The 24,228-nt window shown below is 38.9% G+C and overlaps 1 protein-coding gene across 1 annotated transcript in view; it reads right to left on the bottom strand.

The window, feature by feature from the left end:
• CATSPERB (cation channel sperm associated auxiliary subunit beta) overlaps nt 1-24,228 on the bottom strand; it is a 153,142-nt gene that overhangs the window by 28,269 nt on the left and 100,645 nt on the right. The window contains exons 17-19 of the mRNA XM_023205482.1: nt 13,644-13,831; nt 10,110-10,439; nt 6,142-6,281 (exon numbers count right to left, since the gene is read on the bottom strand). Coding sequence (XP_023061250.1) covers nt 6,142-6,281; nt 10,110-10,439; nt 13,644-13,831 — 658 coding nt within the window. The remainder of the gene's footprint in view (nt 1-6,141; nt 6,282-10,109; nt 10,440-13,643; nt 13,832-24,228) is intronic.

Here is a 24,228-nt window from a genome sequence, read left to right as displayed (position 1 = left end):
TTTTTCTTCAGAGACAAGATCTCGCTCTGTCACCCAGACTGGAGTACAGTGGCACTATTATAGCTTACTTCAGGCTTGAACTCCTGGGCTCAAGCGATCCTCTCACCTCAGCTTCTTGAGTAGCTAGGACTACAGATGTGTGCCACCACACATAGCTTTTGAAATCTGAAATTTACTCTTAGCAGTTTTGAAATGTACAATACTCTATTATTAACTATATTCACCATGCTGTTCAAATAACTAAAAAAACTTTTTCTAAATTTTTTGTAGAGACGGGGTCTCACTGTGTTGCCTAGGCTGGTCTTGAACTCCTGGCCTCAAGTGATCCACCTGCTTTGGCCTCCCAAAGTGTTGGGAACACAAATATGAGCCACCACACTTAGCCTGATTGGTGTACATTTTGAAAATGAAATTCACTTAGTAACCACTGTATTTCATAAAGATAGATTTTTATCTAGATTTTTGCTAGATTTTAAAAATGCATGCACAGTAAATGTACTTGATCTTTGAACAATATTAAACAGCAATACAATTCAATACATTCTATTTACAATTCTGAAGTATTTTTGGAACTTTAAAAATGTAGAAATACTAATAACCGTAGTGATACAGTAGGTTCTGGTAGCGGTCATTTTGTCCTGTCCTCATACTCTGTAGCCCTTAAGAATGGCGTATTTTTATTACTTTTGTCAAACACATTGACCCTGAATCTAAGCAGAGTTCCACTACTAAAGGAAATACAGAGGCCTAATGGCAAAAGTTAAGATACAAGGAAGCAAACAGAAAAATCTGGAATGTTGGAAATTCTACAGTATAACTGACCCAATTTCTATAATTCAATGGCAGGGGAAGAAAATGGAGTAGTAGCTGCCTTCAAATAAAAGACTTAAAAGATAAACAACCACATACTGTGTGAATCTTGTTTTTATCTCAGTTCAAACAAACTGACTATATATATATATATTTTTAAGAAAATTAGGGAAATTTGAGTATGAACTACATTTTATACAATATTAAAAAGTATTTTAAAAAAAATTTAGGGATGATAATGGCTATTGTCATTATGTGGGAGACAATATACATTTTTTTAGAGGTGTGTATTGAAATATGTAGGCATGAAATCACATGCCTGATGTTTGTTTTAAAATACGTCAAAACAAAACAAATTAAATAGGGATGATAAAACAAAAGTAGCACAATCTTGACTATTATTTAGTCTGAGTAATGGATGTATGGAAGTTCTACTTTTGTCTATATCTTAAAGTTTTCATAAAAAAATTTTAGAATATGTAAGAAAAATATTGACTTGAAAGGATTAAAACATACAGGTAAATGGAATGAGCACATGTCTAAAAGTCTATATACCATGTGTCCTAATTTTAGGGAAAACATAAGAAAATACTGTAAGTTAATAGTTACTGAGCATTTTCTGGGTGCCAGGCATTGTTTTAGATACGCTATTTGTAGTATTGTTAGAGTAGGCAGAAGTGAGCAGGAAGAAGAGCCCCTGGGGAAGGAATCCTTGGAGATGCTGCCCACTGATTGTAGGCGCTGCCCACTGATTGTCAGCACTGCCAACTGACAGCAAAGAAAAAAAAACAATGGCTACAATGGCAACTTCTGGCCTCTTGGACTGGGCTTATCAGGTTTATCAGGCCCTAGCTGGAGATAACTGTGGTAGGGACTCTATCTGATGACGAGCACCACACTCCTCCAAAATCTTGCCCTAGAGTAGCCTTTTGCTCATTATAATACTAAAAAGCACACCCTGGGTGGAGAATTTAAATGCTAATGAGACATACGATGCGATGTGTGTACTAGCACATGCAACCACAGCGCATGCGCCCAAGGGACCACTCGAAACAAGCTTGCAAGTTAACACCCCCTCATGGCCCTTCATGAATAATCACGTAAGATTCTCACGAAGAAGGTTTCACCAACGCTAGCTGGAGCTGGATAGTTCTCTCGAGCAGCCAGCTCTGAGCGTATTGTCGCTTTAAATAAATTCCCTTGTCGCACATCTCTTGGCTGAATTTTTTCCTCCAAGAAGACAAGAACTGAGGACCCCACACTCCTCCTGGTAACATTATCATATTTAATTCTCAAAACAACCATATGAAATAGCTATAATTATTGTCACCTCCATTTTACAGACGAGGAATCTTAGCCACAATAAAGTAACTTTCCCAAGGTCACCCACAATACCAGAAGTGAGAGCCAATCCAGTAGTCTTCTCTAGGGCTCACACTTTTATCCTCTGTTCTGAACCTCTACACTGCCTTTTTAAATACCCAAAATGTTAAAAGTGCTTAGTCATCCTTGAAATATATGGCTAGGTGCAGTGACTCATGCTTGTAATCCTAGCACTTTGGAAGGCCTAGGTGGGTGGATCACTTGAGCCCAGGGCTTTGAAACCAGTCTGGGCAACATGGTAAAACCCCATCTCTACTAAAAACACAAAAATTAGCCAGGCATGGTGGGCCTGTAGTCCCAGCTACCAGGGAGACTGAGGTGGGAGGACTGCTTGAGTCCAGGAGCCCAGTACTTTGAGAACAGCCTGGGCAACATGGTAAAACCCCATCTTTACTGAAAACACAAAAATTAGTCAGATGTGGTGGGCCTGTAGTCCCAGCTACTAGGGAGACTGAGGTGGGAGGACTGCTTGAGACCAGGAAGTCAAGGCTGCAGTGAGCTGTGATCACACCACTGCACTTCAGCCCGGGCATCAGAGAGAGACCCTGTCTCAAAAATAACCAAAACAAAACAAAAGAAAGATAGAATTAAGCATATTTTTCCTTCTCTTTCATAACTTATATTCTAAATTTGCTATACTTATGAATATAATGTGGAATAATTAAATCAATCTGGTTAACATAGCCATCACCTCGAATACTTAATCATTTTGTGGTGAGAACATTTAGAATTTACTCTCTTAGCAATTTTGAAACATACAATACTCTATTATTAACTATATTCACCATATTGTGCAATAGAACTAACAAAAACCCATATTCTTTCTGTCTGAGATCTTGTACCCCAGGAGTCCCCATCCCCTGGGCTGAGGACCAGTACCAGTCTGTGGCCTGTTAGGAACCTGGCCTTACAGCAGGAGATGAGTGGCAGACAAGCAAGTATTAGTGCCTGAGCTCCACCTCCTGTCACATCAGCAGCAGCGTTAGATTCTCATAGGAGCTTGACCCCTATTGTGAATTGCACATGCGAGGGATCTAGGTTGCACATTCCTTATGATAATCTAATGCCTGATGATCTGAAGTGGAACAGTTTAATCCTGAAACCATGCCCCCGCATCCCAGTCCATGGACAAACTGTCCTCCATGAAACTGGTTCCTGGTGCCAGAAAGGGTGGAGACCACCACTGTAACCCTTGACCATCCTTCTTACCTCCACCTCTGTAACCATCATTTTGTTCTCTGCTTCTGTGAGTTCAATTTTTTAGATTTCACATACAAGTGAGGATGTGTGGTATTTATCTTTCTGTGCCTGGCTTATTTCATTTAGCATACTGTTCCAATTCCATCATTTTGTTGCAAATCACAGACTTCTTTTAAAAGGCTGAGCAGTATTACATTATGTATATATTCCGGTACCACATTTTCTTTATCCATTCATCTCTTAATAAACTTTTAGGTTGACCCACTAACTTGGCTGTTGTGAATAGTGCTGCAATAAACACTGGTACACAGACATCTTTTTGACAAACGAATTTGAAATATTTTGGGTAAATACCTAGATGTGAAATTGCTAGATCATACGATAATTCTATTTTTAGTTTTTTGAGGATCATCCATATCGTTTTCCTTTTTTTTGTTTTTTTTGAGATGGAGTCTCCCTCTCTGTTACCCAGGCTGGAGTGCAGTGGTGCCATCTTGGCTCACTGCAGCTGCTGCCTCCCGGGGTCAAGTTATTTTCCTGCCTCAGCCTCCCGAGTAGCTGGGACTACAGGCGCATGCCACCACGCCTGGCTAATCTTTTGTTTTGTTAGTAGAGACGGGGTTTCACTGGGTTAGCCAGAATGGTCTCGATCTCCCAACCTCAGGTGATCCGCCCACCTTGGCCTCCCAAAGTGCTGGGATTGCAGGCATGAGCCACCACGCCTGGCCACATCCCGTTTTCCATAGTGACTCTACTAATTTGCATTCCCAGAAACTTTGTACAAGGGTTCCTTTTTCTCCACATTCTCACCAAAACTTATCTTTCATCTTTCATCACTTTGTACCTCATACATTTATACAATTATAAACTGTTAATTTACAATAAAAAAATAAAAAGGAAAAATGCCGAAGAGCACATTTATTCCATATCTGTATCTAGTCCTTTCCAGCGATTTTTTGTGGTTCTCATTTACTGAATAAAGTAATGCTAACGAAGGGTTTATGCCCTGGTAATTGTCTACTGTTTAAAAAAATGACTTGTAAATTTATAATTTGAAAAATGTTTGCTTTTCCTAAAGAATTGAGATATTTCTTCCTCTTAGATACTAGGAGTTCAGAAAGCTACATGTGTTTTATTTTTCACCATTTAGTTTTCATTTAGTAGCTCATCTTTATTCTATCACAATTTCAATAAATCAATCATATTAAGTACATATTAAGAACATGGTATGAATAATAAGCCTTTATTTCAACTAGTGAATTTCTTATTATTTAAAGCGTTCCCTTTTTTTTTTTTTTGAGACAGTTTCACTCTTGTTGCCCAGGCTGGAGTGCAATGGTACGATCTCAGTTCATTGCAACCTCTGCCTCCCAGGTTTAAGCGATTCTCCTGCCTCAGCCTCTCGAGTTGCTGGGATTACAGGTATGGGCCACCAAGCCCGGCTAATTTCTTTGTATTTTTAGTAGAGACGAGGTTTCTCCATGTTGGTCAGGCTGGTCTTGAACTGCTGACCTCAGGTGATCCACCCGCCTTGGCCTCCCAAAATACTGGGATTACAGGCGTGAGCCACCATGCCCAGCCCGTGTTCCCTATTTTTAAGCAGTTGAAGGAAGAAATGTAATTAACCTGTATATACATATAAAGTGATAAAAAGAAGTCCAAGTTAAACAACAACAAAAAAAGAAATGGCCTCAATTGCTACCGTTTCTTGTTAGTTTTTTCTTTAATTTGTTTTGCTTTTTTTTTTTTTTTTTTTTTTTTGAGGCGGAGTCTCGCTCTGTCGCCCGGACTGGAGTGCAGTGGCCAGATCTCAGCTCACTGCAAGCTCCGCCTCCCAGGTTTACACCATTCTCCTGCCTCAGCCTCCGGAGTAGCTGGGACTACAGGCGCCCGCCACCTCGCCCGGCTAGTTTTTCGTATTTTTTAGTAGAGACGGGGTTTCACCGTGTTAGCCAGGATGGTCTCGATCTCCTGACCTCATGATCCGCCCGTCTCGGCCTCCCAAAGTGCTGGGATTACAGGCTTGAGCCACCGCGCCTGGCCCTTGAGACGGTGTCTCGCTCTGTCGCCCAGGCTGGAGTGCAGTGGCGCGATCTCGGCTCACTGCAAGCTCTGCCTCTCGGGTTCACGCCATTCTCCTGCCTCAGCCTCCCGAGTGGCTGGGACTATAGGTGCCCGCCACCACGCCCAGCTAGTTTTTTGTATTTTTTTTAGTAGAGACGGGGTTTCACCGTGTTAGCCAGGATGGTCTTGATCTGACCTCGTGATCCGCCCGTCTCGGCCTCCCAAAGTGCTGGGATTACAGGCTTGGGCCACCGCACCTGGCCAGTTTTTTCTTTAATTTTTAATGGGATATTTGCAAAATTTATAAATTGAACATATTAAATTGCCAAGATTTCACTGTGTTTTGGTGCAAAAGAGTAATTTCATATAGCTCAACTTAATATTTTTGTGGTGAAAAAATATGATTCTGAAATGTGCAGTTACCTTTAGTTGCATCTCAATTTTTCTTTTGTTAAGTTTGATAAATATATAAGTAATTACTAAAAATATTATGTAGGACATAAATCTATTTTTATAAAATTATTACAACGTTTTCTTCAATATATTTATCCTTGTAACCCTATACTCTTATGTGTGTACTTATAAACAGAGATGTCTAAAATGATGCTCATTAAATGTTAATAATAATTGCTTTAGAAAATTTTCTCATTAGTAAGAATGTTTTGTAAATGAAGAAAATCCTACCCGATGTAAAACTTTGCTACTTGCAGAAATTGCTATTAGATAACTGTCAGTATCATCAAAAGCGGCTTCAGCTTTAACTTCCAATAAATTAGGGTTTCCAACAAACACAGTCAGTAGTGGTATTTCAAGCATTCGAAAACCTATGGAAACAAGGTTAACAGTTAATCTTATATAATGAAATCTGTAAACTCAATTTAATGATTGGCTAATCAGATTTTAGAACAAAAACAGAATCTATTCTGAAGATTGCACGATGGCTGCACATAATTAGCAATTTATATAGAGTCAACTTTAAGAGTTCTGTTACAGGAATGGGTCCTGATCCAGACCCCAAGAGAGGGTTCTTGGATCTCGCACAAGAAAGAATTCAGGGTGAGTCCATAAAGTAAAGTGAAAGCAGGTTTATTAAGAAAGTAGAGGAATGAAAGAATGGCTACTCCATAGACAAGAGTTGCTGGTTGACCATTTTTATGGTTATTTCTTGATGATATTTTAAATAAGGGGTGGATTATTCATGCCTCCCCCTTTTAGACCATATAGGGTAATTTCCTGATGTTGCCATGGCATTTGTAAACTGTCATGGCGCTGGTGGGAGTGTAGCAGTGAGGACGACCAGAGGTCACTCTGATTGCCATTTTGGTTTTGGTGGGTTTTGGCTGGTTTCTTTACCGCAACTGTTTTATCAGCAAGATCTTTATGACCTGTATCTTGTGCTAACCTCCTATCTCATCCTGTGGCTTAGAATGCCTTAACTGTCTGGGAATGCAGCCCAGTAGGTCTCAGCCTCATTTTACCCAGTTCCTGTTCAAGATGAAGTTGCTCTGGTTCAAATGCCTCTGACAGTTCTCAGAAAAATTGTTTACAGATATTTTCTCAGAGAAATGTTTCCCTCATTCCTCAGCCTGGTTCTCAAATGCTAATCAAGGTCTCCGATAATATTGGCTACACTGAGTTGGTTGACTGAGTAGAAAAACTGAAGGGTACACAGTCAATTGAAAGGGCTGCCAGTCAACTGTTGCCAAGACAAAATTCTTACGCATTTCAAACAAAATATTTCACCAGACCAATTTCTGCCTGCAGGCCACCTGTTTGCAACTTTGCCATACTGAGGACTTCAATGGAAAAACAGATTTGAAATACTATGTAGTCTAACTGGCATCTTTACCAATCAATAAACCAGAGTTCATAAACACCTACAGTTGTTTCCCTTAAACCAAAGTGACCTAGCCAGTGCTTCCTAGCCTTTACCTGGAGATTTTGTTGAAATACAGATTGAGCAGGTCTGGAGTGAGGCCTGAGGTTCTGCATTTCTAACAAGTGCCCTGGTGATGCTAACACAGGTTCAGGGACCACACCGTCAGTAGACTGGACTAGATTTTTCCGCAGAAACAGGCAACTTAGTTGATTTGTTGATTACTATTTGCTTCCGTCAAACTGAATACGTATAACTGACTGAGCCCTTTAATAAGCAAGTCAGTATATTTTAAAGGGGAAATAATTAGAACATTGTGGCACTGGTGACAGAATGTAGAGAGATTACAATGGAACAAATCTCAAAAATTCAGAAATGGTCAGAATAATAGGTAAATTGTATACTAAGATAAAGTTATATTTTGAAATCAGTAGAGAAAGGATGCATTAGTCAATAAATAATATTGGAACAACTAGCTAACCATATATAATAACCAAAATAGAATAGAGGTAACCTAAAAATTAAATGGAAAGTTAAAACCATAAAATTAAAACTCTAAAATTACTTGAAGGAAATAGGGACAATTAGTCATACAATCAACAAGAAAGGATTTCTAAGGGTTTCAGATAGAAGAAAGGTTTTCAGGACATTTAATCCACGATACTGAGGGAAATAGATGTTCTCAATTTTTTTCAAAACTTCTAATTTTCACTTATATAAATTACTTGGTTCTGTTTTTTCAAATAAGTCTTTTTGTTTTTTTTTTTTTAAATAGCATTTTGTCCTTTCATTATGGTTCCTATATCTTCTTTTACTCTGAGAGTTTTATGCATACTTATTTGATAGTGTCTTTCTGATTTTTCTGTTATCTCAAGTTCTTGAAGTCTAAAATTTTCCTATGCCTGTTGACTCTCAGTTAGGGTGGGTCATTTCCTTAAGTAGTTTTAAAGTTCTTTTCCTCAATTTGTGATCAATGGAGATTGATTATTTTCCCTGGAAGTCCATAGTACCTGGGTTATGAAAGTATTCCTACCAAGAGTTACTTAAAAAAAATATTTTTAATGTAATAAACTTGTGTGTGTGTGTGTGTGTGTGTTTTAATAGAGACAGGGTCTCGCTATGTTGCCCAAGCTGGTCTCAAACTCCTGGGCTCAAGCTATCCTCCTGCCTCGGCCTCCCAGAGTGCTGGGATTAGAGGCATGAGCCACCATGCCTGACCCCTACAGAGAATTTTGTGCTTCCTTGCGTTGGGGCCCAGGTATTATTATTTCTCAGCTTCGAATTCTGCATCTGAATGCAGAATTCAGTCTCTGAATGTGATACAGTTTTGAAGTTTTGCTTTTTTATGGGAAATTCATTTTCCCCATTCTAAGCCCATGCTGCTGCATGGACAGAGTTTTCCTAATTCTCTCTTCATGATTTGATGGTCCCAGCTTTCTTTAATGGTCTCCATTCCAACTTCCTTCCACAAAGTAGTAAGGCCCAAAGTCAAACTTTCTGTCAACACTTGGGCATTAAAACCCATCTCACTGCCTTATGATCAGTATCTGGGTCTCACAGCCTTCAGGGAATCATACATTAGCTAATCTCTTGGTTTTAAGTTCCCTCTTCATTTCTGGTGACACAATTTTCTTCTTTTTCTTGTCCTTTCTCCCCTACTCCCTCCCTTCCATCTTTCCTTCTTCTCTTCCTATCTGTTATTTACTAAAATTTTTTGTTTTATTTTTTCCATTGTGCTATTTCTCTAGCATCTTCAACAATTTTTGTATTACTTTTGTAATAAACAAATAGCTTGAAAAATGGAGGAAAGTACAGAATTCTATTTCAAAGCCATTTTTTTTTTTTTGGCTTAAAATAAATACAGTCATCCCGTGGTATATACAAAGGGTTGGTTCAAGGAGCCCTGTATATACCAAAATCCACATATACTCAAGTCCCCAAGTTGGGCCTGTGGAACCCACATATAGGAAAAGTCAGTGCCTGTGTATATGTGGGTTTCACATCCCGCAGAAACTGTGTTTTCTGTCCATGTTTGGCTGAAAAATATCTGCACATAAGAGGACCTGCACAGTTCAAACTGGTGTTGTTCAAGGGTCAACTGTAGCTGAAATAAATATAACAATACCAAAGTAATTAAAAAGTTTTCATTTCAGAGGGCAACAAAAATCTATACTAAAATTCTGTGTCAACTTGGGCTGGTAGCAATCTCATTTTCCTCATTTGTAAAATGAGGATTATAATCTATATTTTTAGGGTTGTTGTAAACATTAAATAATGTATAAAAACATGGCTGAGTGAGGTGGCTCACGCTTGTAATCCCAGCATTTTGGGAGGCTGAGGCAGGTGAATCACTTGAGGTCAGGAGTTTGAGAGCAGCCTGACCAACACGGCAAAACCCCGTCTCTACTACAAATACAAAAACTAGCTGGGTGTGGTCGTGTACACTTGTAATCCCAGCTACTTGGGAGGCTGAGGCAGGAGAATCGCTTGAACCTAGGAGGCGGAGGCTGCAGTGATCCGAGATTGTGCCACTGCACTCCAGCCTGGGCGATGGAGGGGGAGTCTGTCTCATAAATAAATAAATAAAATAATAGTTTAATATAGAGCCCAGTATATAGTAAGTGCTCAATAATTAGGCACTAATACTGTTAGTAGTGGAATGCCAACAAGTATGGGAACCAAAGATAAAGTCAGTCAGTATCAAAGAGTATATTTCACATTCAAGAAAAGAAATAACATTTCCCTTTTGATATTTTCCGATTCAAAACAAACTTACCTTTTGAATTCCGTATGACCTTAACTTTTAAAACATGAGAGTTTCCCAGATCAATGTATTTCACGACGTTGAGGGATGGTGAATCATCATGTTGAAACCAATAATTACATGGTTTTGAATATATTTTCCATGTTCGTCCATTCCTTTGCCCAAAGTTGTATAAGAACCATGTGTTCTTTAGAAAGGTCATATTGTTGGGTGCATTTTCAGGCATGGTAGCAATGGCTAATGCGTTCTTATTATCTAAAATGCTTGTGATGAGGAAGCTGCTGTACCCAGGAAGCACTACAGTCTTCTCTATATCTGTATCTTCAAACAAGGCCTGAACAACTGGAGATTAAACAGAAGAGACTTGGTATTAAATCAAATATCTGGTGTTTGCCAAACAAACTGATTTACATAGCTAACAAATACACTGTTTGAGTTTTTAAACTATCTCTTTTTTGTTTTTGTTTTTTTTTTTTTTGAGACTGAGTCTTGCTCTGTCACCCAGGCTGGAGTGCTGTGGCCGGATCTCAGCTCACTGCAAGCTCCGCCTCCCGGGTTCATGCCATTCTCCTGCCTCAGCCTCCCAGGTAGCTGGGACTACAGGCGCCGCCACCTCGCCCGGCTAGTTTTTTGTAGTTTTTAGTAGAGACGGGGTTTCACCGTGTTAGCCAGGATGGTCTCGATCTCCTGACCTTGTGATACGCCCGTCTCGGCCTCCCAAAGTGCTGAGATTACAGGCTTGAGCCACCGCGCCCAGCCTAAACTATCTCTTAATCAGAGAACACATTTGCCAAATTTTAGTCATAATTCAAATTATTTTATAGAAAGTTTGTCATAAATAGACCATGTACCTATGCTTTAATGTTTACTGTGAAACTACTGTATACAATTTTTGGCAGAGAAAAACAATGTAGAGCTAAGTAAAGCTGATTTTTTTTTTTTCACTATGGAACTACTAAAAGCCTTAATAACCTAAAATCTTTATTGTGATTCTACAAGAGAAGGATAATGTAGCCAGTTTCCCCAGTACCTAAAGATGTCCTTATTACAAAGAAGATACTCAATAAATATTTGTTGAATGGATGAGTAATTGAGTATTTAAGGAGAATATGAAGATTTAGAAGAAAAGAGGTTCTTGGGCAGCACCTTAAGGAACATCATCATTTAAGAAATGGGAAGGGAAAAAGATCCTCTTAAGGAGACGAAGAAGAAATTAGTGGAGAAAATCAGAGAAGACATCAACGAAGCCAAGGAAGGCTGTTGAAATGAGAGGGAAGTAATCATTATCAAACTATTTTTGATAGGTCATGAAACATGTCATCAATACTCTCCTCACTCTAAAAAAAAATAGAAACAGCCAGAAGAGGGCCTCATCATTCCTTTAATTATGCACACATGCTCCATTTTCTCCCAGTTCAAACCAACCAATGAAAATCCTTTCCAATATTCCCTTTAACCACCACGTAATTTCTCTTTTCCCCTTTGTAGTGAAACTTCCTGAAAGTTACCTTTATTCACTGTCTCTACTCTCCTCTCATAATTTTTTGAACCCATTCCAATCAGACTTTTGTCTACATGACTCCAGCCAACAGCTTTTTGTCAAGGTTCTCAAGGACTTTTTTTTTTTTTTTTTTTTTGATACGGAGTTTCGCTCTTGTCACCCAGGCTGGAGTGCAATGGCGCAATCTTGGCTCACTGCAACCTCAGCCTTCTGGGTTCAAACAATTCTCCTGCCTCAGCCTCTCAAGTAGCTGGAATTATAGGCGCCTGCCACCAGGCCCAGATAATTTTTGTATTTTTATTAGAGATGGGGTTTCACCGTGTTGGCCAGACTGGTCTCAAATTCCTGACCTCAGGTGATCCACCTGCCTTGGCCTCTCAAAGTGCTAGGATTACAGGCGTGAGCCACCGTGCCTGGCCAAGGGTACCCAAGGACTTTCACACAGATCCACTCATTCCTTATCTTACCAGACCTACTGGTTTTATGCAACATGGGAGAGGAGCCTCTCCTTCTTGAAACACCTTCCTCACCTGGTTTGACACACTCTCTCTTAGTTCTACTCTGACCAGACCACCCAATCTCCTTTCCTGATTCTCCTCTATCTCCCTGAACACTAGATATTGCCCTGGATTAGACCTCAAGCCTCTTCCCTTCTATAACTACACTCATTTTCCAGGAGTTCTCATTTGGTCTTATAGCATTAACTATCATACACATATGCTGACAGTCCTCAAATCTGTGTCTCTAGCCCAGACATCTTCTCTGAACTCCAGACTTGTATTTCTAAATGCCCATCTTATTTCTCTGCTTGGATGAGTAACAGGCACCTTTAAGTTTAATATGATCTCACATGATTATTGTAATGGCCTCCTAGCTGACTTCTCTGCTTTCCTCCTTGCCTTCTCTTCATCACCTGCCCTGTCTACTCTCATCACAGCAGCCAAAGTGATCTTGTTGAGAGCTAAGTCAGATCATGTCACTTTCTGCTTAAACCCTCCAGTGGCTTCCCATTTAGTCAGAGTAAAACCTAAACCCTTAGAATAAACTGTACTAACTTTTGCTGTGAATCAATAATCCTTTGAGATAGAAACATCCTATAGAACAGTGACTCAAAATTATTTTGTTAATGTAAGGCAAAATCTGTATGAACTTCCCATTTTCCTTCATTTCTTCTGATCACTTTAAGACAAAATAACTTAATAGGAATAAATAATAAGCACTACTATTGATGAAATATCAATGAAGTTATAACTATATTTTATTATATTAGAAAAAAAAATCTTGGGCAGGGTGTGGTGGCTAATGCCTGTAATCCCAGCACTTGGGGAAGCTGAGGCGGGCGGATCACTTGAGGTCAGGAGTTTGAGACCAGCCTGGCCAACAAGGTGAAACCCCGTCTCTGCTAAAAATACAAAAATTAGGCCAGGTGCAGTGGCTCACACCTGTAATCCTAGCACTTTGAGAGGCCAAGGTGGGCAGATTGCCTGAGCTCAGGAGTTCAAGAGGGCAACACGGTGAAACCCCATCTCTACTAAAATACAAAAGAGATTAGCTGGGAGTGGCGGCATGCTCCTGTAATCCCAGCTACTCGGGAGGCTGAGGCAGGAGAACTGCCTGAAGCCAGGAGGCGGAGGTTGCAGTGAGCTGAGATTGCGCCACAGCGCTCCAGGCTGGGTGACAGAGTGAGACTCCATCTCTACAAATAAAAAAGCAAAAATTAGCTGGATATGGTGGCACATGCCTGTAATCCCAGCTACTCGGGAGGCTTAAGCAGGAGAATCATCTGAACCTGGGAGGCGGAGGTTGCAGTGAGTCGAGATTGTGTCACCCAACCCCCGGCCGGGGGAAAGAGCAAAACTCCCCTGCCCAAAAAAAAAAAAAAAAAAATCTTCCAGGAACCTAAATATATGTAAACTTTGGTAGGTTGCCAGTTGGACTAAAATTTGAAATCTATTGCTCTAAAAATAAGCATTAAAAAGCCTTCACAAAAGATAATTTTTCATTTTTTTCTAGCCATCAAAGATGTATGATATTATTATACCCACCTTGTGAATCAAGAGTGAGTTTATAGACATTTCCAGCTTTATTAATCAAAAGGGAACTAGACAAACAAGAGCTCTCATTCACTTCTTCTAATCCAAAAGGCTCTTTCATTTCTGCAATAACTGAGGACAAAAATCCTTTGGGAATGGTATGTTGCAATACCTTTCTTATGTGAGCTCTTCCAGTTTTCCTGAAAACAAATAAAACCATTAAGCAATTTGGATAAAACAGTGAATTAAATGAACCAATTTATGAACAAATAATTTACAAAAAAAGTATACCACAAATAGCTTACAAATATTTGATTAACATTTGTTCAACCTCATTAGTAATCAATGAAATGGCAATTATAACAATGGGATACAATTTTTAACCTCTAAAATTAGGGAAGATCTTTAAATGACAGAGTTCAGTAGTGGTGGGAATTGAGTGAAGATAGGCACTTATCCACTACTGATGGGATTGTAAATTAGAACCAGCTTCCTGGAAAGCAATTTGACATTATGCATGAGGAGCCTGATAACCTTTTCCCCAGTCTGATTCCATGTCTATTAGTATGGCTCTATCCTAAGGAAAGAACTTGAAACAGAGGAGTGAGGGAGAAAGCTTTCTACACAAAGATATTCATTATGGTAAAATTTAGAAATGAGAAATGTCAATAAAAAAACTAAGTGAATGATACTACATGATTTACTTAGAGAAAATGCAATGATTAAAAGGATGTTTAGAAATAGTTTTTAACAGTGTAGGGAAAATGATCATATTATAATGTCCAAATGAAGAAAGCAAGTTAAAAAATGTTAAAATGCATATAAAAAGGACTAATTGGTAGTTCATCAAAGTATTAACAGTCATACTTTCAATTATCTTAATATTTTTCTATCTTTTAGGAAATTTCTATACTGACCATGTATTAATTTTATAAACAAGAAAACAATCTGTTTCTAAAATGTTAGCCTTGCATATCCACGTGCAAAAAATTCAATCTAGACACAGATCTTACAATCATCACAAAAATTAACTCTAGGCCAGGCAGTGGCTCACTCCTATATCCCAGCACTTTGGGAGCTGAGGCAGGCAGATTGGTTGAGCCTAGGAGTTCAAGACCAGCCTAGGCAACACAGTGAAACCCTATCTTTACTAAAAATACAAAAATTAACCAGGTGTGGTGGCATGTGTCTGTAATCCCAGCTACTCAGGAGGCTGAGGCAGTGGGATCACTTGAGCCTGTGAGGTGGAGGTTGCAGTGAGCTGAGATAGTGCCACTGCACTCCAGCCTGGGTGACAGAGCCAGACCCTGTCTCAAAAAAGAAAAAAAGAACTCTAAATGAACCACAGACTTAAATATAAAATGCAAAACTATAAAACTCCTAAGAAGATAACATAGGAGAAAATCTAGATGACCATGGGTATGGCAATTACTTTTTTCCCTCAATTAAAAAAATTATATTAAAATATATGCTATGTTTTGAATGTATTCCTCAAAGTTCATGTGTTGAAAACATAATTTCCAATGGAAGAGGGTTGAGAGGTGGGACTTTTTTTCTTTTCTTTTCTTTTTATTTTTTTTTTGAGACGGAGTCTCACTCTGCTGCCAGCCTGGAGTGCAGTGGTGCCATCTCCACTCACTGCAACCTGAGAGGTGGGACTTTTAAGGGGTGATTAGACCATGAGGCTCTGCCTTCATGAATGGATGAATGTCATTATTGCAGGAGTGGGTTAATAATTGTGGGAGTGGGTTCCTGATAAAAGAATGAATTCAGTCCCTTCCTTCCCCCGTCTTTCTCTGTCTCTTTTGCACATGAGTGCTTGTGTACATGTGTGCTCACATGTGCTCACCCTTCTGCCTTCCACCATGGGATGATGCAGCATGAGGCCCTCACCAGATGCGGGCCCCCCAGCCTCGGATTTCCCAGCCTCCAGAACAGTAAGAAATAAATTTCTTTTCTTTATACATTACCCAGTCTGTGATATTCTATTATAGTAGCATGAAACAGACTAAGAAGATACACCTAACAAAATTTGCCATCTTAATGCAATGACTGTTGAATACAACACCAAAGACATAATCCATGAAAGAGAGAATTGATAAATTTCTCTCCAGTTTTCTGAAACACAAATAAAACCATTAAATAATTTGGATAAAACACTGGATTAAATGAACCAATTTATGAACAAATAGTTTGCAAACAAAATATACCACAAATAGCTAACAAACATTTGATTAACATTTGGTCAACCTCATTTGTAATCAAAGAAATCCAATTACAACAATGGGATACAATTTTTAACCAATTAGTTAAGATTTTTAAATGACAGTGCTAAGCAGTGAACACTGAATTTGTGTTAAAAATACATGCTATGATTTGCATGTAGCTCTCATTAGTAGTTGGTACCTTACTAAAATTACAAATTTATACTCTGTGAAATGTCCTGTCAAGAGAATTAGAAGACAAGCCACATACTAGGAGAAAATATTTTCAAAAGACATATAAAGGACTGTTATCCAAAATAAACTGTAGGGGAGGGGAGAAGAAACCTCTTTTTCCTCTATTCTCTTTGGTTCTATAACTAAAACCTGACAATTATCCTGACAAATACAGAGTAACAAGAGAAAAACAGGGGGAATTTATTAACGTGTGCACTGTACTTACATGCAAAAAACAGCAGCGATGAGTAACTAAAAGGGGTAGTTAGAATATGGGGCTTCATAACAAATAACAATACATTTTTAGAGAAGTGACAAGACAAAGAAAAATGGGTTTAGGTTTTTAGGGTGAGCAAACTGTGGAAGGTAAATAAATGGAGGGAACTAATGGAAGATAAGGGTTGTTTTGACAAGATTTCTTCTGTGAATTCTCTGTGTCTCTGGGTTTATTAATAGTCTAGAATTGCTTGTGTCTGTAATCCCAGCTACTCTGGAGGGAAGACTGAGGCAGGAGGATTGCTTGAGGCCAGAAGTTGGAGACCAGCCTGGGCGCAACATAGTGAGATCTTGCCTCTAAAAAATTTTAAAAATTAGAAAAAAAAAAAAAAAAAACAAGAAAAAAACCCACTAGCTGGGTGTCGTGGTCCATGCCTGTAGTCTCAGGTACATGGGAGGCTGAGGCAGGAGGACTGCTTGAGCTCAGGAGTTTGAAGCTGTAGTGAGCTATCATTGCACCACTGTACTCCAGCCTGGGTAACAGAGTGAGAATCTATCTCTAAAAAGAAAAAAAAAATTATATAGTCTAGAGTTATCTCCAGTGATTAAGAATCATTCTGCCCTTCCTGGTGGGAGGGGGCAAAGAGTTTCTCTTGTGTCTGTTTTTCCTTAATTGCCTTCAGCATAAATAATCTTAATGCCAAAGTGGCATACTCTTTGTTTTTGTTTTGTTTTGTTTTGTTTGGAAATTGGAGGTCTCACTATGTTGCCCAGGCTAGGCTTGAACTTGAGATCCTCCTGCCTCAGACTCTCTAGTAGCTGCAACTACAGGCACACACCACTGCATGGTTCTGGGGTGGCATAATCTGATCTCCTACAATACAAAAAACTCTAATAATACAACAATAAGAAAGCAGACAACCTGATTTTAAAACTGGGCCAAAGACCTTAACAGATACCTCACCAAAGAAGATATGCATATGGCAGGTAAGCATATCAAAAAATGTTCTACATCACATATTGATATGGTTTGGCCAATGCTGCTACCCAAATCTCATCTTTAATTGTAATCCCCACGTGTCAAGGGAGGGACCTGGTGGGAGGTGATTGGATCATGGGGGCGGTTTTCCCCATGCTCTTCTCATAACAGTGAGGGAGTTCTCATGAGATCTGATGGTTTTAAAAATGACAGTTTCCCCTGCACTGTCTCTTTCTCCTGCCACCATGTAAGATGTGCCTTGCTTCCCCTTCGTGTTCCACCATGGCCTCCCAAGCCATACAGAACTGTGAGTCAATTAAACCTCTTTCCTTTATAAATTAACCAGTTTCAGGTATTTATAGCAGTGTGAAAACAGACTAATGCATATGTCATCAGGTAAATGCAAATTAACAATGAGACACCACCACACGCCGCCTATTAGAATGGCAGAAATCCAAAACACTGACAACCCAAATACTGGTGAGTATGTGAATAATAGGAACTCTCGTTCATTGCTGATAGAAATGAAAATGAAAAAAGTCTGGAGGACAGTTCCATCATTTTTTACAAAACTAAACATACTCTTAGCGTATGATCAACCAAAATGCCTTGGTATTTATCCAAATAAGTCAAAAACTTATATCTATACAAAAACCCACAAATAGGTGTTTACAGAAGCTTATTTATAATTGCTAAAACTTGAAAGCAACCAAGATGTTCTTCAGTAGGTAAATGAATAAATAAACTGTGGGATATTCAGATGATGGAATATTATATGATTTAGCACTAAAAAAGAAATGAGCTATCAAGCCATGAAAAGACATGGGGGAAATTTAGATGCATATTACTAAGTAAAAGAAGCCTCTGAAAAGGTTATATACTGTATGATTCAAACTATATGACATTCTGGAAAAGGCAAAATTATGGAGACAGCAAAAGGATCGGTGGTTGCCAGGGGTGAGGGGAAGAGAGGGATGAATAGGCAAAGCATAGAGAATTTTTAGGGCAGTGAAACTCTTCTGTATGATATTATGATGATGAATACTTGTCATTATAGATTTGTTCAAACCCACTGAATTTACTTACATTACTAAGAGTAAGCCCTAATGTAGATACAGACTCTGGGTGATAAATGATGTGTCAATGTAGGTTCATGAACTGTAACAAATGTACCACATTGGTGTGGGATGTGGATAGTGGGGAAGGTTTTGTGTGTGTATGAGACAGAGGTATATAGGAACTGTATTTTCTGCTCAATTTTGCTGTAAAACTGTAATTAATTTAAAAAGTTTATTAATTAATTTTAAAAAGTTAACCTCTTTGTATCTGAAGTCAGTGGCCAGTGGTCAGGCAGCTACCTTAATTATGAAAGCTGTCTCCCCACTTCTTCCTAGGATTGCACTTGGGGGTGATTAAGCACTGCTGTTCCAGGAGAGGAAAGAAAGCAGCCTTCAAAGGAGAAGGAAAGGGGATTTGGGCAATGGAGAATGAATCAGTGAGTTTTAGAGGTGGAAAGGAACAACTGTTGAGTGGAGAAAATACTGCAAAAAGACAAATATCACCAAACTAAGCTACCTATGCATTCTAAGCTCCCATTCCAATGCCTGTGCCATTTCCCCAGCCCAGCCGATCCCTTCCACTCCATGCCAATGAAACTGTTTTCATAAAGGTTACTACAGCCTAGAATGGTGCCAGATTCAAAGGTCACATCTTTGATCTTATTTTACTCAAGTCTCTTTGCAGCATGCATCATTGATCACTCCATACTTTCTGAAACACCCTTTTCTCTTGGTTTATGTGGCCCCACATTTTCCTGTGTATTTTCTACCTTACTGGCTGCTCCTTCTCATCCTTCTTTGCTAGGGCCTTCTTCTTAGCCCAGTCTCTCTTCCTGGAGTGCCCCAGGGCTTTTCTTCTCTACATACATCCTCCTCTGCAGGTAGAATCACCCATCTGTATCTGAACAATTGCCAAATGCCAAGTTTCCGCTCTGTCTCTTCTGAGCTATGAATTCATACATCTAACTGCCAACTTCACATCTTCACTTAGACACCAAACACACATTTCAAACTGAACATTTCCAATGTGGAACTCTCAGTTACCCTGCTTGATACCTGCACTTTTCATCTCAGAAAATGGTAGTATTGTCCTTCTAGCTACAAACCACAAACCTAGACAATTTTTGATCACTCTCTTGCTCATATCCCTAACAGGCAAATGCATCATCAGATCCTGTCTTTACTCAACTGCACCTGCTCCAGCACCATCATCTCTCACCTGTATTACTTCAATAACTTTCTAAGGGGCTTAGCAGCTTCTACTCACACCCTGTCCCACACTTTGCAGTCAGAGTGATCCTTTCAAAAATGTAAATTTGATTGTTTTTAAATAATCCAATAAAATTCTCCAATGGTTTCTGCTGATGCCAAGAAGAAAATTTACACTTTTTCTGCAGCCTATAATGCTGACTATGATCTGGCACTTGCCGACCTCCTTGCTGGCCTTTCCACCACACCATCACTGTGCATCATCTATACTGGCTTTCTTCATGCTTACTAAAAACACATCCCAATTTTTCTTGCCTCACTGTATGCAACTTCTTTAGCCTGGAAAGCTCTTTCATTGGCTCTCTGCTCTCTGTTCTTGGATCTTTGCTTACCCTTCTCACTCCCTCTGTCACCATATTTACTTTCTTCAAAGCACATATTAGATATGAATTTGTTTTGGTTTACCTGTTTATCACCTGTATCTGTTTTTAGAATGTCATCTCCATGCAGGAAAGAGCCTTGTCTATCTTGTTTACCACTATATTCCCAGTGCCTAGCACAAGACTTGATATGTAATAGGCACTAAAATATTCATTGAATGAAGAGCTTTACTGAAACCTTTGTGTGTTGATGATACATTCCTTCTGAGCGATTTAATAAAAACATGGACATTAAGTCATCACTTTAAAGATTTTGTGAAGATTCAGGGCCAGGTGTGGTGGCTCACACCTGTAATCCCAGAACTTTGGGAGGCTGAGGTGGGTGGATCACCTGAAGTCCGAAGTTCAAGACCAGCCTGGTCAACATGGTGAAACCCCATCTCTACTAACTATATAAAAAAATTAGTCAGGTGTGGTGGCAGGTGCCTGTAATCCCAGCTACTTGGGAAGTTGAGGCAGGAGAATCACTTGAACCTAGGAGGCGGAGGTTGCAGTGAGCTGAGACCATGCCATTGCACTCCAGCCTGGGCAACAAGAGCGAAACTTCATCTCAAAAAAATAAGTAAATAAATAAAAGATTTTGTGAAGATTCTTAAGAACACCTGACCTTGTTACAAGATGACAGAAGTTCCTTCTCAAATATTTCACCATTTGTGCAATGACTATACTTCCCTTGTTACCAATCAGATAGTGTCATTTATCCGTGTATATTTAATCAACTCCTACTGTGAAAGGATTTTGATTCAGTACCTAACATCTCATTGTAGGTGGTAGCCTATACCTTTGTTGAGATTTTGCAAGCCTTTTGGCCTCCATGATTCAGATTCATTGATAATGTTCAGAATCCCTTCTTTTCCATCATCTAACTTTAGTTCTTGATTCTTATTCTTCAAACTCTCTTCTGAATTCCAAGTCTACCATTTGCCATTCCCATACTGCCTGATTCCTCATCCATAGTCTGTCTACCTCAAGTACCTGTCCTCTTAAGCACAGTGTAAGAATCTCAGACAGCATCACCATAATAAGATCACATGTAGCTGGATTCAGTAAATAGAAGGCAAGAACAGTTGTGTTTTTTTAAGGCACAGAGACAGACAATGAAGTAAAGTAATGAAAATTGCTCTACTCCATTGTCCTGGTGAGTCTGTTCCCATGTATCTCTCAGTCCATTCATTCCCCTCAATTTCTACCATCAATATCTTAGACTAAAACATCAAAAATTTTAGCCTAGGCCACTGCAAAAGCCTTCTAAATGACCTAAGTGCATCCATAGTTGTTACCCTCCAATTCATTCTCTGTATCACAGCCAGAGTGACATTCTAAACAAAAGTTAGATTATTTAAGATAAATGAGAGGTGAAGAATTTAAAGAAGGAAGTAGTAATGGTGTATTGTGCATCTCACCTCTCATCTCCATGCCACCCTACATGTAGAAAGATAAGTGCCTCTCTCACAAAAAAGCCAAGAGGCAGCCGGGCGCGGTGGCTCACACCTGTAATCCCAGCACTTTGGGAGGCCGAGGAGGGCAGATCACCTGAGGTCAGGAGTTTGAGACCAGCCTAACTAACATGGAGAAATCCTATCTCTACTAAAGATACAAAATTAGCTGGGCATGCTGGCGCATGCCTGTAATCCCAGTTACTCGGGAGTCTGAGGCAGGAGAATCGCTTGAACCCAGGAGGTAGAGGTTGCTGAGCCGAGATCGTGCCATTGCATTCCAGCCTGGGCAACAAGAGCAAAATTCTGTCTCAAAAAAAAAGCCAAGAGGGATTTCTTCAAGGGGACCACCTTAGAAACTATAATACATCTTCTGAGGTTTGAGGAGCAGAGGGACCAGAATTGGACTCATTCCTGAGAAATATAAAGGGTAGATACTGCCTAGACACCCAGAGCTTAATGATTACAGATGGAGTGGGAAAGAGATAAAGTTATTAATTAACTTTAGACTTTTAACACACATGTAAAAATCTTGGGTAGCACTAAAAAGCAAAATAAAAGAGTGTAGAAGTCCTAATCAAGTAGAAGAAAAGAATGGAAAGAGGAGAAAAAAGAACCTTAAAATAAGGTAAACAAGAAGAGAAGACAAAAATGAAACAGAAAAAGTGGGACAAATAGAAAGTACAAAAGAAGATAGTAGGAATGAAGACAAATATATTAGTAAAAATAATAAATGTAGTTAAATGAAACTCTCCAGCTAAAGGACAGAAATTGTTAAATTGGCTAAAACCACAAAATCCATTTATGTCTTTTATGACAGATATACAAAGCAGGTGAAAGTTAAAGGACTGAAATAGTATACCACAAAAATATTATCCAAAGAAGGCTGGTGCCATGTATCAATAACAAAAAAAGCTACAAACAAAAACAAAACATTGAAACTCTGATTGAAACCCTGATTTAAAAATGAGCAACGGATTTGAGTAGACATTTCTATAAAGAAGACACATGAATGGCCAATAAGCACATGAAAAGATGAGCCACATCATGAATAATTAAGGAAATGGAAGTCAAAATCACAGTGAGATACCATCTCATACCCACTAGGATGGCTATGATAAAAAACAGAGAAAATAACAAGCACTGGCCAGGATATGGAGAAATCTGAACACCTGTACATTACTGGTGGGAACGTAAAATGGTACAGCTGTGGAATATGGTATAGTGGTTCCTCAAAATATTAAACATAGAATCATATGATGCAGCAATTCTACTTCTGGGTATATGCTAAAAAGACTTGAAAGCAGGGACTCGAACAAATATTTGTATACGCAGGCACATAACATCATTATTTATACTACCCAACAGGTGGTAGCATCCCAAGTGTTCATCAATAGATGAATGGAAAAACAAAATGTGGAATATATATATGCATATCACTCAGCTTTCAAAAGAAAGGAGATCCTGTCACATGCTACAACATGCATAAACCTTGCAGACATTATGCTAAGTGAAATAAACCTGTCACTAAAGGACAAATACTATATGATTCCATTTACAGAAGGTACCTAGAGTAGTCAAATTCATAGAGACAAAAAGTAGAATGGTGGTTGCCAGTGGGAGATGAAAATGAGGAATTATTATTTAATGGGTACAAAGTTTCAGTTGGGGAAGATGAGAAATTCTAGAGATGGATGGTGATAATGGTTATACAACAATGTGAATGAATTTAATGCTACAGAATGGTACACTTTAAAATGGTTAAAAAAAAGCGTAATAAAAAGCCACGGTCATGCAAAAAAAGTATTATAATGATAAAAAAAGTCACTAAATACCAACAAAATGTTCAACCGATCATGAAGAGGTAACAATCCTAAACTTATATGTACCTAATAACAATCTCAAAATATACAAGGTAAATTGACACAACTATAATTAAAAAATGGACAAACCCAGTATACACATTAGGAAGGTTTAATACAACTCTCTCAATAATTGACAGATCAAGCAGAAAAAAAAAATCATTAAGGATACAGAAAATTGCAGTATCACAAGGAACAGGATTAATCTAACAAATAAATATTAATACTGCACACAATAGGAAAGCATTCAGAACACAACACCCCAAAACATCTGCTCTAGCCCACTGATTGAGTTAAAGTCACTTAAAACACACACACACACACACACACACACACACCAGCAAACACAGGAAGGACACTCTGACCTACCTAAAGGCAGGAGATAAAACTCCCATGGGGAAGGTGTCCTCCTTGCACCTGGAGAAGGACATTGTTTTTATTAGTAGAGATGGGGAGTCAAAGCCAAGAGAAATCTGTACAAATAGGCCTTGTTAGACCAACCCTTATCTTCCTAGCCACTTCTCCACAGTTAACTGCCCTAGCCCAAGCCCCCTTGCCTTGTCACATTTTCACAATTTACTGCTTTTTGTTCAACCTAGTATATACATGTTCAACTCTAACTGCTTCTTCAGGGGTCTTCATTTCTTTAGGAGGACTCCTATGTCACATAAAACTTACATTAAATAAATGTGTATGCTTTTCTCCTGTTAATCTGTCTTATGTCAGTTTAATTCTCAGGCCCAGCCAAAACACCCTAAGAGGATAGATGTAAAATTTTGCCTCCCATACAAAATATTTACTGAAATTGACCATAATGAATGGCCTAGTCCTAGGCCATAAAGTAAGTTTCAAACAATTTCAAAAAACAAATTTTCAAGGAACAAAATATTCCAGTCTTAAACTCTTCCAGAAAATAATAATAATAATAATAATAATAATAATAATAATAATAATAATAA

This window comes from Piliocolobus tephrosceles, chromosome 6, assembly GCF_002776525.5.
Source record: "Piliocolobus tephrosceles isolate RC106 chromosome 6, ASM277652v3, whole genome shotgun sequence".
Classification (NCBI taxonomy): domain Eukaryota; kingdom Metazoa; phylum Chordata; class Mammalia; order Primates; family Cercopithecidae; genus Piliocolobus; species Piliocolobus tephrosceles.
This window is presented reverse-complemented; position numbering and strand designations above follow the sequence as displayed.